The 18,505-nt window shown below is 42.9% G+C and overlaps 2 protein-coding genes across 6 annotated transcripts; both read right to left on the reverse strand.

Moving 5' to 3' along the window:
- Positions 1 to 6,202, reverse strand: LOC110528061 (microfibrillar-associated protein 2). Of its 4 annotated transcripts, none has more exons than XM_021609850.3 (9): positions 5,924 to 6,202; positions 4,153 to 4,213; positions 3,914 to 3,964; positions 1,890 to 1,916; positions 1,667 to 1,750; positions 1,491 to 1,526; positions 1,268 to 1,355; positions 1,098 to 1,171; positions 1 to 946 (listed from the first exon to the last, which is right to left on the reverse strand). In XM_021609850.3, the coding sequence occupies exons 2-9, from the start codon at positions 4,181 to 4,183 to the stop codon at positions 843 to 845; spliced, it is 495 nt and encodes a 164-aa protein (XP_021465525.1). In that variant the 5' UTR covers positions 4,184 to 4,213; positions 5,924 to 6,202; the 3' UTR covers positions 1 to 842. The 4 variants fall into 4 exon arrangements, with proteins under 4 accessions (XP_021465525.1, XP_021465526.1, XP_036839512.1 ...); XM_021609851.3 differs by having other exon boundaries at positions 4,153 to 4,228; positions 5,924 to 6,196; XM_036983617.2 differs by lacking the exon at positions 3,914 to 3,964 and having other exon boundaries at positions 5,924 to 6,139.
- Positions 6,203 to 7,149: 947 nt separating this feature from the next.
- Positions 7,150 to 18,148, reverse strand: LOC110528062 (succinate dehydrogenase [ubiquinone] iron-sulfur subunit, mitochondrial). Of its 2 annotated transcripts, XM_090241298.1 has the most exons (8): positions 18,021 to 18,148; positions 12,024 to 12,157; positions 10,757 to 10,842; positions 10,245 to 10,381; positions 10,021 to 10,137; positions 9,784 to 9,887; positions 9,521 to 9,641; positions 7,150 to 9,401 (listed from the first exon to the last, which is right to left on the reverse strand). In XM_090241298.1, the coding sequence occupies exons 1-8, from the start codon at positions 18,090 to 18,092 to the stop codon at positions 9,321 to 9,323; spliced, it is 852 nt and encodes a 283-aa protein (XP_090097424.1). In that variant the 5' UTR covers positions 18,093 to 18,148; the 3' UTR covers positions 7,150 to 9,320. The 2 variants fall into 2 exon arrangements, with proteins under 2 accessions (XP_090097424.1, XP_090097425.1); XM_090241299.1 differs by lacking the exon at positions 9,784 to 9,887 and having other exon boundaries at positions 9,521 to 9,643.
- Between the last annotated feature and the right edge of the window lie 357 nt (positions 18,149 to 18,505).

Genomic DNA, 18,505 nt, shown 5'->3' on the forward strand with positions numbered 1-18,505 from the left:
TTGTAGTAAAAAAAACATTTATTTTCTCCTCCATTATAGTGAAAGGGTTTTACAAAGCAGTAGTACAGTAACAATTTATGAGCCGCCACTTCTTGCCTCTGATATGTGAAACTATGCACTCACTGCAAGGTCACCAGCCACCGTAGCTCTAGTCATGTGGCCGACCGTGTTACACAAAAACACTTTCAGGAGAGATCAGGCGTCAGGTCAGAATCCGTCTCTTCAAGTCTGATTGTGGATGCTCGCCACCCAGGAAGTGCAGAGGCAGTGGGATGATGATTGAGTGCTGATAATGCCTCTGTTGTTGAGGTCAGTGCACAGTGGCTGCCACTCTTGCTGTTCCCTCACTACTATGACTGATTTCAACAAAGGTACAGTAAACAACAACAAACACCACACAATGATGTAGAATATAGGATACAGTAAGGCAAAAAAAACAAGATCAAGATTGTTTTATGTGCATCTCTTGAGTGCTGATTTCAATTCCTTAGCACCAGTATGTTAGTGATTTTATAGCACCAGTTATGTTATACAGTCATCAATGTTCTGTTGAATATGAAATAATATGTTTAGACATACACACATTCTACTGATCCCACCTTGCATTATGTATAATTCTGAAAGAGAGATGAAAAAAGGGATGATGGGGAAAGTCACTAGAGAAGTAGAGAAAATAAACAAATAGAGGAGTTTTTTGGAACCAAAGATTATGTGGAATACAGTCGAAGATTAAACAGGAAAAGAGATGGGACAGAGGAAGAGAAGGGTGTAGGGGGTGGGATGTGGACCCTAAGAGATGTGGCAGTATTTGGGCTGGAGTTCTCTCTGATGTGTCCATGTTCTCAACAGCCTCCACAGCTCTTCCCACAGCTGCTCCCCAGTGACCCACACTGGCCACTCACCGCCGCTACACCACACCGAGAGAACTGGTCACGGCACATGTCAGCTACAGAGGGAGAGAGAGAGAAGGGTTACAAGTTTGCTCCTGTACTGTCCACGTCTGAGTGTGTCCGTCGGCGTGTGGGTGTGTGTGTGCTTTTCTTTATTAGGGACAGTGGGTTGTGCAACATAAACCAGAAAAAGTGTAGGCTGACCACCTCTTAGCAGCTCTTCATGCGCACACACGGTCCTGACACACACCTCCTTGTTGATCACATACACCCTTCGCAAGCTGAGGAGAGAGTAGCGGGGTTACAGTGTGATATTGAACACTATATAAATCCACTGTCAATACCCTCATGGTAAAAACAAAGGTGCAGTAGCATACCTGTAGAAACAGAGGCTATTCAGACACTGTTTGCATGGCTTGTGAATAGAGTAGAGTCTGGTGCAGGGGTACTGCTCTTCTCGGCAATCTACACAACACAAAACAAGTGAGCCATGCAAGAAAATACATACAACCCTATAGATATCGCAATAAAGCCAATCATTCATGAATCACTTTACACACGGGCCCTCCCTTCCCCTCTCTCTTTCCCTATGTTTCTTACCTAGGGGGCCAGGTTCTGTGGGCTCTGTCTCTGGCTCTGGAAAACAAAACAGAAACTCAACTCCCATTGAAATGGAATACTTCTGTTAATGTGACAACAGAACATGACAGTGGGTGTAGATGTTGAACTGTAGATAATACATGTTGAAGAGTAGATCATGAGAGGTGGGTACGTACCAGATGGACGAGGACGTTCTGGCTCAGGGAATGGTCGAGGACCATGTAACAAGACCTGCTGCTGGACATCCGTGTCAGGATTCTCTGACAGGGAGAGAGAGTTTTCAGTACATCATCAAAGGGCAGAGAAGCTTTCTACATCAGTTTATCAAAACTACGTTTTTATCAAAACTGATGATACTACCAGAGTAATATAGGTAACAAGCTCATACAAGTATCTTACCAGGAAAATAATCAGGGTCATAGTCCTCTGTGAAGCAAAATGAACAACGGTACAGTATGAGATATGCTTTTGTTGCATTGACTGGTAACATATGAAAAACTTACAACAAACAAACAGACGGACGGACAGAGACAAGCATGCAAACCTTCATGACAGATGACTAACAGATCTACTCAAATACAGTGGGGATTTTGACCACCTGCTTTCAAAATTGAGAGGAAATGTATAGGAGATTGTCTTTATGCATTCCTTCATATTCAAGATGTTAGCAAATGATGAAATAATAAGTGGTATTTACAAAAGACTAGTGACATTATTTACACTACATGACCATTATTTACACTACATTTACACTACATGGCCTGCTTGTCGAACATCTCATTCCAAAATCATGGGCATTAATATAGAGTTTCCCCCCTTGGATGCAATAACAGCCTCCACTCTTCTGGGAAGGCTTTCCACTAGATGTTGGAACATTGCTGCGGGGCCTCCATTCAGCTACAAGAGCATTAGCGAGGTCGGGCACTGATGCTGGCTCGCAGTCGGCGTTCCAATTCATCCCAAAGGCTTTCGATGTGGTTGAGGTCAGAGCTCTGTGCAGGCCAGTCAAGTTCTTCCATACCGATCTCGACAAACCATTTCTGTATGAACCTTGCTTTGTGCACGGGGGCATTGACATGCTGAAACATGAAAGAGCCTTCCCCAAACTGTTGACACAAAGTTGGGAGCACAGAATTGTCTACAATGTCAATGTATGCTGTAGCGTTAAGATTTCCCTTCAATGGAACTAAGGGGCCTAGCCTGAACCATTATTCCTTCTCCACCAAACTTTACAGTTGGCACTATGCATTGGGGCAGGTAGCGTTCTACTGGCATCCACAAAACCCAGATTTATCCGTCGGAATGCCAGATGGTGAAGCGTGATTCATCACTCCAGAGAACACGATTCCACTGCTTCAGAGTCCAATGGCGGCGAGCTTTACACCGCTCCTGCCGATGCTTAGCATTGTGCATAGTGATCGTAGGCTTGTGTGCGGCTGCTTGGCCATGAAAACCCATTTCATGAAGCTCCTGATGAACTGTTCTTGTGCTGGCGTTGCTTCCAGAGGCAGTTCGGAACTCGGTAGTGAGTGTTGCAACCAAGGACAGATAATTTTTAGGAGCTACATACTTCATCAGTCGTCGGCCCCGTTCTGTGAGCTTGTGTGGCCTACCACTTTGCGACTGAGCCGTTGTTGCTCCTAGAAGTTTCCACTACACAATAACAGCACTTACAGTTCACATGGGCAGCTCTAGCGGGCAGAAATTTTACAAACTGACTTGTTGGTAAGGTGCCATCCAATGACGCTGCAACGTTGAAGGTCACTGAGCTCTTCAGTAAGGCCATTTTACTGCCAATGTTTGTCTATGGAGATTGCATGGCTGTATGCTCAAATGTGGACACCTGTTAGAAACAGGTGTCACTGAACCTACTAATTTGAATGGGTTTCCAAATACTTTTGTATATATAGTGTATTTATTTGTATTTTACTTATTTTATCCTCATTTTTACTAAGTAAGTTGACTGAGAACACATTCTCATTTACAGCAACAACCTGGGTAATAGTTACAGAGGAGAGGAGGGGGATGAATGAGCCAAATGGAAATGTATAAGGTTTTCTCTCTCCTCCTCACTGTCAGTCCACCTCCACACAGGACCCATGGCCCAGCGTCGTCCGGGTTGGGCCGGTGTGGGCCGGCAATGTAAATAAGAATGTGTTCTTAACTGACTTGCCTAATTAAATAAAGGTTACATTTAAAAATGTAATTTAAAATAGAGAGCAAACATGAGAGTCTTCCTACTGCTCTCCGTGCCACACACAGGACATGAAATGTTTCCACCTGCCTGGTCAAATTGAACATTTGTCATGGTTTACCCTCAGGGCAGGTAGACAAAAGATGTGAAAATGTGGTGAGACAGTACTGAGTCACTGTGTGTTTGTACACATGGACAGATAGTGTAGTAATGACATGGATGAACTCACCCAGGAAAGGAAAGGGTTCTTGGTAGAGTGGGGGCTGGGCTAGCAGAAGGACTGTTGAGGCAAAGTTAGCTAAATGTTTAGGCAAAGGTGCTGGACAAGTGTTTTGTGGTGGTGCTAAGCACAATGTGAAAAACAGTATTGTGTAGAATGAGTATTAGGTTGGTCTATTGTTGTGTGTACACTACAGTAGAGTTGTGCATGTTGTGTATATTATGTAGTGTGCAGTGTGCAAGACTCACCTGGCATGGAGAGCAGTAGGAGGACTCTCATGGTCGTGTTCTGTGTGGAGGTAGACTGACACTGAGGAAGAGAGACCTTATACATTGTCAAATGAGTTACTGATTCCAAGTGATATAGAGAGATCTGTCACATAGTGTTCACGCGACATAGATGTATTTCTATGTCACTTTTCAGAATCTTTACCCATGGGCCTCTTGTCTTTTCCCTTCCATCTCTCCTGTCTTGCATTCTAGCCTCACCTCTTCCCTTTCCCTGGACTCACCTCCCCTCCACCTCCTCCACGCTCTCCTTCATTCTGCCCTGCCCTGGCCCCATAAAGTCAAAAAAAAGGAAAACTTGGACAGAAAGAATGTGGCACGTCTGTCTTTCTTAACAATCCCTGTTTTTCTCCTTTCCTCTGTTCCACTGTGAAACGCTCTAAAGCAGACAGACCAGTGGCTAAATTCCAGGAAAATAACCACTGAGCCCCTCCACCATCTTCTATATCCCTCTCTCCACGTCTCTCATTTTCCCTCTGTCACCCTCTGTCATTTCCCTTAAACACTCCCCCTCACCTCTGTCTCTCTCTCTCTCTCTCTCTGTCTCTCTCTCTCTCAAGAAGAGAGCACTTTTCTTGTAGAATAAGCAAATACTCCTCTGCTTCTGCTTAACTGTACTGCACACAATCAGACAGTCCAGCTTATGTGGGTTTTGTGCACTTATCGTGTGATCATCCGTATGTGTGATTGTCATCACATATGTTTCATATTATGAGGTGTGTGGCATACATGTGCATATGATTGGATGTAATGTGTGAGTGTACATGTATGTATGAAGGTATATGTCACCAAAGTGTGTGTGTGTCTGTGTGTGTGTGTTCAGACATTCCTCTTGTGCATCACAGTGGCTATTGGAAACCATATGTTTTCACAGCACACATCTGGGAGCTATTACACCCCCTTCTTCAACCCCATTTCATTTCTCCCCCTCCCCAGCCCTCCCCGACCCCCTCCCCCAAAGCATAAGGACTTGGGAACAATGCCACCATGAAAGGGGAGAGCCATGTCTCTCCTTATCTTTCCTCTCATTCCTACTAAACAGTTTGTTTGTTTTCAAGTGCTATGTAAAATTTTAAAAAGTGCATATAATTTCCCTCCAGCTCTCCCCCTGGCTCTAATCCCCTCCCCTCTCCCTCTAATACTCTTTAATATCCCTCATTCATTTTCTCCTTTTCCTCTGTTTTATTTATGTTGGCCAGCCCCTCTCCATTGTATTGTCATGGCCTCCAGCAATAACCCCACCCCTGGAGTGCAGAAAGCCCCATCCAGTGTAAACAGACGACCAATAAACAACCTCAAGTCAGTTTAGAACAATCTTCAAATAAAGTACCATTCTGAACAAACCTCAAGTCAGTTTAGAACAATCTTCAAATAAAGTACCATTCTGAACAAATTAAATGATTAAAATACTTGTCAAATAACCACATTCCATTAGACCCAACCATGTCGTGAATTGCGTGATTTTATAAAAGTTGTAGAGGTAGGCTATAACTTCCAGTACTGATGATGGATACATACTGTATATGCATATTTCATATCGCACACCACCATGACAAATGGTTAAAAACTCCACAACTGTAGCCTACCTACTACTCCCTTGACCTTTGAATTCAAATATTAAAATTAATAAAAATAATCGCACATGATTACAAATACATTTATGCTGTTTTTGCAATTATTTAATATTTGGACATATTAATTTTAACAACTTGCATCAATTTGTAGCTCTTACCTTATTTTTATTTTCTCCGGCGATCCGCAAGTCTCATGCGTCCGTCTTCAGCAGTCTGACCGAGCGCCACATTGTAACGCCCCGCCTTCAAGCCCCCTCTCCCCACCTCTGTCTGTCCCATCGCCCACTCCCGCCAATCACAGTCAGGAGACCATGGCACTGACTGACTGCACATAAACCCACTAACCTTCAGGATGGATAAATAGGTTTGAAAGCAGTAGACTGTATACATGATTGATTCTAGTGGCCCATTTTGTTCTCCCTTTTCACTATGAGTGTACATGTCTCTCTACTCCAGGATTAGTCTGTAAAAGGCTGACATCTAGAGGACATGGATTGAAATTCCACACACGTATATGACACAGTGCACTAGCCTAGTGGGTCAATTTCTGCAACAAACTAAAAGTGATTAAACACGAGTGCTCCACTGTTTTGGTTCCCTGGTTACCACAGCGTAAATCGAACCGGTGTACATGTGCAGTACTGTGTGACAGCAAGAGTGCTGCATCTCGCTCATCTCAATATATCTGGTGCTGCCCATGGCAACGACATTTTGCAGAGAGCACCTTTAAAAAGTAAAATACAAACTGCAGGACTGACAACCAGAGCATGCAAAGTTTAATAACAGGACTGACAACCAGAGCATGCAAAGTTTAATAACAGGACTGACAACCAGAGCATGAAAAGTTTAATAACAGGACTGACAACCAGAGCATGCAAAGTTTAATAACAGGACTGACAACCAGAGCATGAAAAGTTTAATAACAGGACTGACAACCAGAGCATGCAAAGTTTAATAACAGGACTGACAACCAGAGCATGCAAAGTTTAATAACAGGACTGACAACCAGAGCATGCAAAGTTTAATAACAGGACTGACAACCAGAGCATGCAAAGTTTAATAACAGGACTGACAACCAGAGCATGCAAAGTTTAATAACAGGACTGACAACCAGAGCATGCAAAGTTTAATAACAGGACTGACAACCAGAGCATGCAAAGTTTAATAACAGGACTGACAACCAGAGCATGCAAAGTTTAATAAGCAAAGCAGGGTTTTTTGTTGACTTGAGCTGATCTTAAAACCAATCGACATTTGAATGCTGTACATGCTTCTTCAGCACTCCACAATGAATGTGATGTTAAAAATGAATTTGAACAAAATAGTATAGGACAGACAGCACGTTTGATCACAAGCAGGCATAATAACCAGGGATACAACGGTAGGCATTAAAGCATTACATTTATTACACATTAAAACAAAGACTCCCGTTATATATATATATATATATATACACTCACAGTTGAAGTCAGAAGTTTATATACACTTAGGTTGGAGTCAATTAAACTTGTTTTTCAACCACTCCACAAATTTCTTGTTAACAAACTATAGTTTTGGCAAGTCGGTTAGGACATTTACGTTGTGCATGACACAAGTAATTTTTCCAACAATTGTTTAAAGACAGATTATTTCACTTAAATCACAATTCCAGTGGGTCAGAAGTTTACATACACTAAGTTGACTGTGCCTTTAAACAGCTTGGAAAATTCCAGAAAATGGTGTCATGGCTTTAGAAGCTTCGGAATGGCTAATTGACATCATTTGAGTCCATTGGAGGTGTACCTGTGGATGTATTTCAAGGCCTACCTTCGAACTCAGTGCCTCTTTGCTTGACATCATGGGAAAATCAAAAGAAACCAGCCAAGACCTCCACAAGTCTGGTTCATCCTTTGGAGCAATTGCCAAACGCCTGAAGTCACCACGTTCATCTGTTCAAACAATAGTACGCAAGTATAAACACCATGGGACCACGCAGCCGTCATACCGCTCAGGAAGGAGACGCATTCTCTCTCCTAGAGATGAACATACTTTAGTTTGAAAAGTGCAAATCAACCCCAGAACAACAGCAAAGGACCTTGTGAAGATGCTGGAGGAAACAGGTACAAAAGTATCTATATCCACAGTAAAACAAGTCCTATATCGACATAACCTCAAAGGCCGCACAGTAAGGAAGAAGCCACTGTTCCAAAGCCGCATAAAAAAGACAGATTACGGTTTGCAACTGCACATGGGGACAAAGATGGTACTTTTTGGACAAATGCCCTCTGGTCTGATGAAACAAAAATTGTACTGTTTGGCCATAATGACCATAGTTATGTTTGGAGGAAAAATGGGGGGGCTTGCAAGCTGGAGAACACCATCCCAACCGTGAAGTACGGGGGTGGCAGCATCATGTTGTGGGGGTGCTTTGCTGCAGGAGGGACTGGTGCACTTCACAAAATAGATGGCATCATGAGGTAGGAAAGTTATGTGGATATACTGAAGCAATATCTCAAGACATCAGTCAATAAGTTAAAGCTTGGTCCCAAATGGACAATGACCCAAAGCGTACTTCCAAAGTTGTGGCAAAATGGCTTAAGGACAACAAAGTGGAGTGGCCATCACAAAGCCCTGACCTCAATCCTATAGACAATTTGTGGGCAGAACTGAAAAAGTGTGTGCGAGCAAGGAGGCCTTACAAACCTGACTCCGTTACACCAGCTCTGTCAGGAGGAATGGGTCAAAATTCACCCAACGTATTGTGGGAAGCTTGATGAAGGCTACTTAAAACGTTTGACCCAAATGAAACAATTTAAAGGCAATGCTACCAAATACTAATTGAGTGTATGTAAACTTCTGACCCACTGGGAATGTGATGAAATAAATAAAAGCTTAAATAAATCACTACCATTATTCTAACATTTCACATTCTTAAAATAAAGTGGTGATCCTAACTGAACCAAAGACAGGGAATTTTTACTAGGATTAAATGTCAGGAATTGTGAAAAAACAGAGTTTAAATGTATTTGACTAAGGTGTATTAACTTCCGACTTCAACTGTATATAGTTATGATGGATGAGCAACAGATATACATATTTATTGTCTGTGAATCCATCACCCTCTGAACTCAAACCCACCCACACCAGACCAAACAATGGGAATGAACCATCATTCTAGTGAAGTTAGCAGGTCATGTCTCACATCTCTCCCAACTGTTCCCTAGGAGTCCAATTTTTTTATTTTTTTATTATACCTTTATTTAACTAGGTCAGTTCAGAACAAATTCTTATTTTTAATGACAGTGAGTTAACTGTCTTGTTCAGGGGCAGAACAGAATTGTCAGCTCAGGGATTTGAACTTGCAACCTTTCGGTTACTAGCCCAACACTCTAACCACTAGGCTACCCTGCCGCCCCAGACCTACTGTTGGATGATCGACTCGAGAGATGTAGTGCTGGAGTGTGGAGTTGGTGAAGTTCACAAGTGTGCAGGCCCAGTAGACCTCACTGGTAGGGCATCTTAATTGTAGATTAATGTAAAGTGAGGGGGGGGGGTCAAGGGTCATGACCCCAGAGTTCAAGCAACAGCTGATTTCTTCTCCTTGTAAGTGGCCATCATCTTCTTAATCTCTGCAATCGCCTTCCCTGGGTTCAGGCCCTGTAAGTGTAGGAGAGAGGTGATGAATTTGACAACAATGAGAAAGTAGAAGTGAGTGCTAGTGAGCAGTGAAGTTTACCCTTCGAATGGAGGAGTAATGTTTATTAGACCGAGGTTACCTTGGGGCAGGTCTTAGTGCAGTTCATGATGGTGTGACAGCGGTAGAGAGAGAAAGGATCCTGCAGCTTGGAGAGACGCTCCTCTGTGAACTCGTCTCTCGAGTCGATCATCCAACGGTAGGCCTGGAGAAGGACCGCCATGTGAGCTCACAAACAGTCCAAGGTGCATACGCACATTCACTCATCAGTGTCCCGTTGATCAAAATACAACAACTCTGAATCAAACTAGTCAGACTAGTCTAAACTCATACACAAAAGCACAGGCCTGCATAAGGACAGCAGGTCCCAGGTACTTGTCTCCATTCCACCAGTAGCTGGGGCAGCTGGTGCTGCAGCACGCACACAGAATACATTCATACAGCCCGTCCTGACAGGGAGAGACAGGACAGTAAAAAAGAGAGCACAGAAGACATTTTGACAAAATGGACACAGTTGCAGCACTCTGTTCAACCATCTAAATTCTGCTCATTGTCAATGAACCAGAAGTAATTTGGGTGTACCAGTTTTTGTCTGTCCTCCACAGTCTGAGGGTATTGTTCCTTTCCCTCATTTGTCTCATCCTTCTTCTTCAGGTAGGGCTCGATTGACTTGTACTGAGCATAGAAATTACTCATGTCCTGCAACCAAAAGAACGCCATCACAAACTCACTCCAACTTTAATGTGGGATTGACAATTAAAATACAGCCAGTGTGTGACAAGCTTGTATGGAATGATGATACTCACAGGGACCAGATCTTTGACCACATACATGTGTGGCAGAGGGTAGATCTTGGTAGCCTTGCTGGTGTTGGTGTCAATCTTGTTCAGACAGGCCAGTGTGTTGCCTCCATTGATGTTCATTGCACAGGATCCACAGATACCTGCACCATAGCAAACACATACAAACACTGCCTTACTCACATTATATGAAGTTGCAAAAGGAACGGATCCGTGTTATTTTTCCTTGACTGGGGCATGTCCATTGGAGGATAGTCAGTCACTAGAATAAACCTGATCTGGTATCACCCCTGGACAACCTGTTCTAAGATAATTCCATCCTGGACACACTTTCCAACCTTAACGACATCTAAATAACTAACGTAACAAAAACACAGTAAACCAACATTTAAGAACACTAAGAACACTCTTCTCTCACTCCCCAAAGAACATTAGTGATTCACCACTAGAATCATCTCAACCATTTCCTCTATTCATCAGTATCCCCAAAATAACCCTACTTCCCTCCACACACTGACCCTCTCTGCAGGAGCGACGGAAGGTCAGAGTGCTGTCCATCTCATTCTTTATCTTGATGAGGGCGTCCAATACCATGGGGCCACAGCTGTGGAAAGGAGGGAAGCAGACAGTCCACTTATTGTTAAGAACCTCATCTGTACACTGAAGATGTATGAGAACAGGATTGACACCTATATACTGAACAAAAATAGACCCACCCACTGGGGAGCAAGGCCCAGCCAACCAGAATTTGTTTTTCCCCACAAAAGGCCTTTATTACAGACAGAAATACTGCTAAGCACCCCCTCAGACGATCCCACAGGTGAAGAAGTCGGAAGTGGAGGTGGTTACACGTGGTTTGCGGTTGTGAGGCCGGTTAGACGGACTGCCAAATTCTCTAAAACGACGTTGGGGGCGGCTTATGGTATAGAAATGAAGATTCAATTATCTGGCAACAGCTCTGGTGGAAATCCCTCCAGATGGCATGCCAATTGCACACTTACTCAAAACTTGAGATATCTGTGGTATTGTGTTGTGACAAAACTGCACATTTTAGAGTGGCCTTTTATTGTCCGCAGCACAAGGTGAACCTGTGTAATGATCATGCTGTTTAATCAGCTTCTTGATATGCCACACCTGATTATCTTGGCAAATGCTCACTATCAGGGATATAAACAAATTAGTGCAAAAACATTTTGAGAAATAAGCTTTTTGTGCGCATGGACAATTTCTTGGATCTTTTATTTCAGCTTATGAAACATGGGACAAAGACTTTACATGTTGCGTTTATAATTTTTGTTCAGTATACTTTACAAATCCATGCTATGATAGTACTCCAGGGTATTTTTGTCACAATGCCTCATTGCCAGAACTGAGCCAACAGAATTGGACAGATGGAGAAAGAACAGGAAGAGGACTGGGAACCTGTCCAGAGTATCAGGGTTTTCTCCTTCATTCCATATGAAGGGTGCTCATGATTCCCTCTCGAACAAATCCAAATATTTGTCACATGCGCCGAATGCAACAGGTGTATACTTTGTATACTTTTATACCTTGAAATGCTTACTTAAAAAGCCCTTCCCCAACAACTCAGTAAAAAAATAAAAAAAATAATAGGAAATAGCACAGTACCTTAACAATAATGACTCTATATACAACGAGTACTCCATCACCAGCAAACACAAGGGGAGGTCTGTACTAACAAGATCTGAAACTGTGATAAATTACAAAGTGCCTGTTCCAATAACCTAATGGAAGTGTTCAACTGATAAGGCGGGCTGTACTCACGTGTTGAGATCAATCTCAAAGGTCTGCATGCGGGGCTTATCCCCCACCGTGTCTGGGTCCCAGCGGTACACCTGGAACTTCTTGACTCTGGGCTGGGGTGCTGTGGCCGCCGCTGTCTGGGCGTACCGAACCGCCTGAAGTAACAGAGGAGAGAGAATGAGGAGAGCTCAGCCTGTCTGTCATGAACCACATTACAAGCTGTGGGATTGAACAACTTCTTCATGACTGACGACTCAATGCTCCTGGTAGAAGAATGTGTATTGGCAGTGTCGAGTGTATACACAACATTAAGAACACCTGCTCGACCAGGAGAAAGCTATGATCCTTTATTGGATGTCACTTGTTAAATCCACTTCAATCAGTGTAGATGAAGGAGAGGAAACAGATTCAAGAAGGATTTTTAAGCCTTGAGACATGTGTATATGTGCCATTCAGAGGATGAATGAGCAAGACAAAAGTTAAGTGTCTTTGAACAGGGTATGGTAGTAGGCGCCAGGCGCACCAGTTTGTGTCAAGAGCTGCAACCTGCTGGATTTTAATGCTCAACAAATCCTTCTTTAACCTCTCTCCTCCCCTTCATCTACACTGATTGAAGTGGCTCTAACAAATGATCCCTTATTGATGTCACAACTTCCACCTGGTCTGTCATGGAAAGAGCAGGTGTTCTTAATGTTTTGTATACTCTGGTCATATACAAATAAACAGGGTTTTAAATTATTATGTTTAGTTAAATATATCTGTTTGGGCTTTTTGCAGTCTACAAATTATTTGTAATTATGTTCCGGCCCCCTGATTATACGCTAAAGAAAAGAGCTTCAGCCCATGGCTAAATCTAGCTGATGATCCCTGGTATATAAAGCATACTGGGGTATTTTGAATTACCCATGGTTTGTTTCTCAATACAGTTTATATACACACATTGCTCAAAAAAACTAAGGGAACACTAAAATAACACATCCTAGATCTGAATTAATGAAATATTCTTATTAAATACTTTTCTTTACATAGTTGAATGTGCTGACAACAAAATCACATACAAATTATCAAATTTATCAACCCATGGAGGTCTGGATTTGGAGTCACACTCAAAATTAAAGTGGAAAACCACACTACAGGCTGATCCAACTTTGATGTAATGTCCTTAAAACAAGTCAAAATGAGGTTCAGTAGTGTGTGTGGCCTCCACGTGCCTGTGTGACCTCCCTACCACGCCTGGGCATGCTCCTGATGAGGTGGCGGATGGTCTCCTGAGGGATCTCCTCCCAGACCTGGCCTAAAGCATCCGCCAACTCCTGGACAGTCTGTGGTGCAACAGAGACATGGAGCGAGACATGATGTCCCAGATGTGCTCAATTGGATTCAGGTCTGGGGAACGGGCGGGCCAGTCCATAGCATCAATGCCTTCCTCTTGCAGGAACTGCTGACACTCCAGCCACATGAGGTCTAGCATTGTCTTGCATTAGGAGGAACCCAGGGCCAACCGCACCAGCATATGGTCTCACAAGGGGTCTGAGGATCTCATCTCGGTACCTAATGGCAGTCAGGCTACCTCTGGCGAGCACATAGAGGGCTGTGCGGCCCCCCAAAGAAATGCCACCCCACGACTTACCCACCGCCAAGCCGGTCATGCTGGAGGATGTTGCAGGCAGCAGAACGTTCTCCACGGCGTCTCCAGACTGTCACATCTGTCACATGTGCTCAGTGTGAACCTGCTTTCATCTGTGAAGAGCACAGGGCGCCAGTGGCGAATTTGCCAATCTTGGTGTTGTCTGGCAAATGCCAAACGTCCTGCACGGTGTTGGGCTGTAAGCACAACCCCCACCTGTGGACGTTGGGCCCTCATGGAGTCTGTGTCTGCTCAAACGGTCAGAAACATGCACATTTGTGGCCTGCTGGAGGTCATTTTGCAGGGCTCTGGCAGTGCTCCTCCTGCTCCTCCTTGCACAAAGGCGGAGGTAGCGGTCCTGCTGCTGGGTTGTTGCCCTCCTACGGCCTCCTCCACGTCTCCTAATGTACTGGCCTGTCTCCTGGTAGCGCCTCCATGCTCTGGACACTACGCTGACAGACACAGCAAACCTTCTTGCCACAGCTCGCATTGATGTCCCATCCTGGATGAGCAGCACTACCTGAGCCACTTGTGTGGGTTGTAGACTCCGTCTCATGCTACCACTAGAGTGAAAGCACCGCCAGCATTCAAAAGTGACCAAAACATTAGCCAGGAAGCATAGGAACTGAGAAGTGGTCTGTGGTCACCACCTGCAGAACCACTCCTTTATTGGGGGTGTCTTGCTAATTGCCTATAATTTCCACCTGTTGTCTATTCCATTTGCACAACAGCATGTGGTCCCAAATCTGGGATTAAGGGGCTCTTTTCCAAGTTTAAAATGATAAACATTCAACATTGGCCATGCTGTTAATGAAGCATGATTTGTGCCGCTTTAGTGAGTTGAAGACAACTGGGAAGTCAGGAATAAACAAGCTCCAAATGGGAAAATACGTTTTGAACTGTCATCCAACTCGGAATTGTAAATCCATCCTCTTTCTAGAGCAACGACCTGAAGATCAATGACGTCATCATGATTCAACCCACCCCGAGTTCCCAGTTGTTTTGAAAGCACCATAAATCCAGAGAATGCCAGACTTTCATGACAACATTTGCCCACCAAGGACCACCGCACCCCCTTCCTGTTCAAGTGAACACAGGACAACAAAGGTGAGTCCAAAAATGGAATGCATGCTGCTGCACAAATGATGTAATATGCTATGGAAATATTTATACTGTAGATAAGAAATAATACTAAGTGTATGTTGTGTAGTAAGATGTTAGTAGTCCATGTGACTCACCCTAATAATTTGGTATATTAACCCCTCTTAATTTCACCTATTGTACTGGACTTGGTGCTGCACATGTAGCCTATAACCTGTTTTAGAGAAATGTAATAATCAAATATTGTGAGAGCTTTCATTGTCTGCTTATATGCCCCCTTTAATTTATCCTACGGTTCTGACTTGATGTACAGGGAGAACACTAAGAACGGCCTATGTTCTGAATTATGTTGCTGTTCATTTCAAAAGTGCTAAAAAATAGTTATATTGACTACATCCATCCTAGCTCGCTCATTAATGTCTTAATCGAAATGACAGATGGCCTCTTATCCTCTCATCGTCCCCATATGCCATAGTTTGTACATCTGAATTATCAGTAGAAACCACATTTGTTTAATATCAGATGTTTTTTTTAAAGGCAGTAATTGAGACTGAATGAACTGTTTCGCTGCCAGACAAGGCTCCTCTGACAGCCAGGTGTAGCAGTGGTAAGATGTTGGGACTGTTGTTGGGACAACTTTATGTAGGCCCTAACAGTTTGTGGGCACCGTTTAAATGCTAAAATCACCACTGGTTTCACTAAGGTCAAATAATTTCGGTCAAGCACTGGGCTCCAGCTATGCATTTGGTTTGCTAACTTGCTCACCAAGTGTCTAGCTTGCAAGATCAAGCTTCTTGGTTACAGCAGAAACAATCAATCCCCTCCCGAGTCATAGATCAAGATCCCTGTTGTCTAATACTTGTTTTGTGCGTGCAGCAAACTGCGACCTCTGCCAAGTGAACCGTTGTTTGATAAACGGAGAAGGAGCAACCTTGTCATAGCATGGGACATTCTTTAAATTTTGGCAGGGGAAACAGAGTGAATTTTTTAAAATAAAAATCTATGGATTCCAACTCTAACAAATCAGGACAAACACAGGTACACAGTAAGCGTTAAATAATTGACATTTATAGAAGTATCTAGTGGTAGTGCATTTTTGAAGTCACTAATTTCATACACCATTGGAAAACAGTGGATTACGTTGCACAATTTGACAGAGGTCACATAGAATTACTTTTTTATAAAAAGGTATTTGGCCTGTACTGAAGCGCTCAATAACTTTCAACATTGCACCTTTCAAACAAGTCAGTTCGTAAAATGTCTGCCCTGGTCAACTGTAAGTGTGGTTATTGTGTAGTGGAAACCTCTAGGAGCAACAACGGCTCAGCCGTGACGTGGTAGGCCACACAAGCTCACAGAACAGTTCCTCTGGGTACCAGCTCATGTGGGAGTAGAGGGAAATGAGGAGATGGATGTTAACACCAAGCAGACTCATTAAACATCCTAAAGTTGAGAAGGAATTGTCAATCAGTAAAGCAGAAGCCAAGGGGTTAATAAGAACAGTGGTTAAAAACAAATGAAAAGATTTGTGGAACAGGGAGGGAAAGGGAAGACACCAGCATAAGATGCAGGGAGGTCCTCAGGTCGAGGTGAGAAGGGAGGAAGGGGTCATCACAAGGCTGAGATTGGGACACACAAGGATCAAAAGTACATTGAAATTGGTAGGAAAACATCTGACTGGGAAGTGTGATTGTCAGGAAGAGATGGAGACAGTGGAACACATATTTTAGTGCCAGCAATATGGGAGGGAAAGAGATTGTTATTCGATTTAAGGAGTAATGGGGTTGAAGAACCAATATTAAGTTAACTGCTGGGGTTCATCTTCAGGGGATGTAGTATTTAATTATGCATTTAGTTTCCTTAGACTTAGAAAATAATGGGTAGGATCCAGACCTTCCCTCAGTTCTGTCTCTGGTCCACACTCCAGTCCAGTTGGAGGCGGTAATGCACCTTAAAGTTGGTTGCCAACCTCCATATAAATTCCACAGAAGAAGCCCAAACAGCCAAATACTCAATTTAAATGTGAATCGATTCTCATTTGCTGTAATATTACGGTTGGTGAAACATAAATCCCTCTACTTTAATATCACAAATAAGTTTACAAATTGAAAACATACAAGTACTGTACACTAACAGTTGCAACCACATTATTGTTCAGTGACAACACGATATTGGCGTACCTTCCATTTACACACAAGTGTTAGTGTAACGGATGTGAAATGGCTAGCTAGTTAGCGGTGGTGCACGCTAACTAATAGCGTTTCAATCGGTGATGTCACTTGCTCTGAGACCTTGAAGTAGTGGTTCCCCTTGCTCTGCAAGGGCCGCGGCTTTTGTGGAGCGATGGGTAACTGTTGTTGATGTGTGCAGAGGGGACGTACTAAAGTTATACCGTTACATTAGGAGACACAAATAGCTAATTAGCACAGGTAGTCCGTCTTCCGTCTGTTTTCCGTAAACAAGAGCTGTAACATGGAAATACATGGAAATATGGCCATGTGGGAACCCTAACACTATAAAAAGGTGTGCATTAATTAATTGAACATGAACTTGAATGTTATTATTATTATTTCTCACCGATATTTTTTTTTATTAATATTATTTCTCACCGTTATGAAATATACATTCCTTATAATTCCAAAACCATAAGGAAAGCGATGGGTGTTCATGTTTAGAGTAAGCGTCAGGGCTCTTAACAAAATATCCAAGATCAGAAGATATTATCGTCAAGAGACACAATGTGCCAAATATTTTACCGGATGTATAAATGTAAAACATCCGGTTAGCGTTCACACTCACTACCAATATGGTGATGAGAGGAAACGAAGTGGGATAAATGGAATGAGATGGATTTTGGCCAACATTCTGCTGATCTACACACTGTTCTGCTTCCAAAACTGTAATCTGTAACAAACAGTGTTCTGCATTTTAGACTTTGACCTTTGCCAAAGTTTCACTAAATTGCGTTGTTTAAAAGTAGTGCAAGGGCAAATTGAGTTATTGCACACGGGCACATCATTCCCGAAAATAAATATGCTTGAACGCGCCAATAGGATTTTACTACTTCGTACTTGGCTCTGCCCACCTCCTTGATTATTCTGCCCACTGTGATTAATTTACTCCCATTGGAAACAACAGGCTCTGGTCGATCTTGGGTTAGTTATACAAATCTTTGCTAAAGCAATTAGTGTCTATGGGTATGCTAGCTGACAAGCAAGCGCACGTCGTTCGAAAAGATCAACAAACCGCATTAATTTATTAGGCAATCGTTCAAATGGACACAGCCTTACCACCATTCCAGTGGAAGAACGGAATGCCACCGTACTACAGCGACCCAAAGACGATAGACAAACGACCGACATCTTGCGCAATCTGTGGTTCTCTGACCTCTCTCTGGTATCTGCTGTCCCTGAATGCACTGCGGTATTTCCTTTAATAAAAACTGATCTGTGATCAGTGTTAAACGTCTTTGGTTTTACCAAACTATGCAGATTTGCGAAAATTATATTGTCACTATATGATTGATTTGCAGATTAGATCATTTGCGCAACGCTCGGTACAAAGAGGTTATCTGCATTTTAAACCCTCTTCCAATATACAGATGTCACAAATGATTGTGTCTGTTTAAATAAATGTACATGCACATACTATGCACATGATATTCCACATGTACAGTTTATGTAAAACCGTAAACTAAGAGTTTTTTACTTTATGTTTTGCTCAAATAAATGTGGGACCACTACGCGCGTGCGTAGTCAATGAAGTTAACGGCAGA

The sequence above is a fragment of the Oncorhynchus mykiss genome, chromosome 7 (genome assembly GCF_057628025.1).
Source record: "Oncorhynchus mykiss isolate SJ-2025 chromosome 7, ASM5762802v1, whole genome shotgun sequence".
Classification (NCBI taxonomy): Eukaryota; Metazoa; Chordata; class Actinopteri; order Salmoniformes; family Salmonidae; genus Oncorhynchus; species Oncorhynchus mykiss.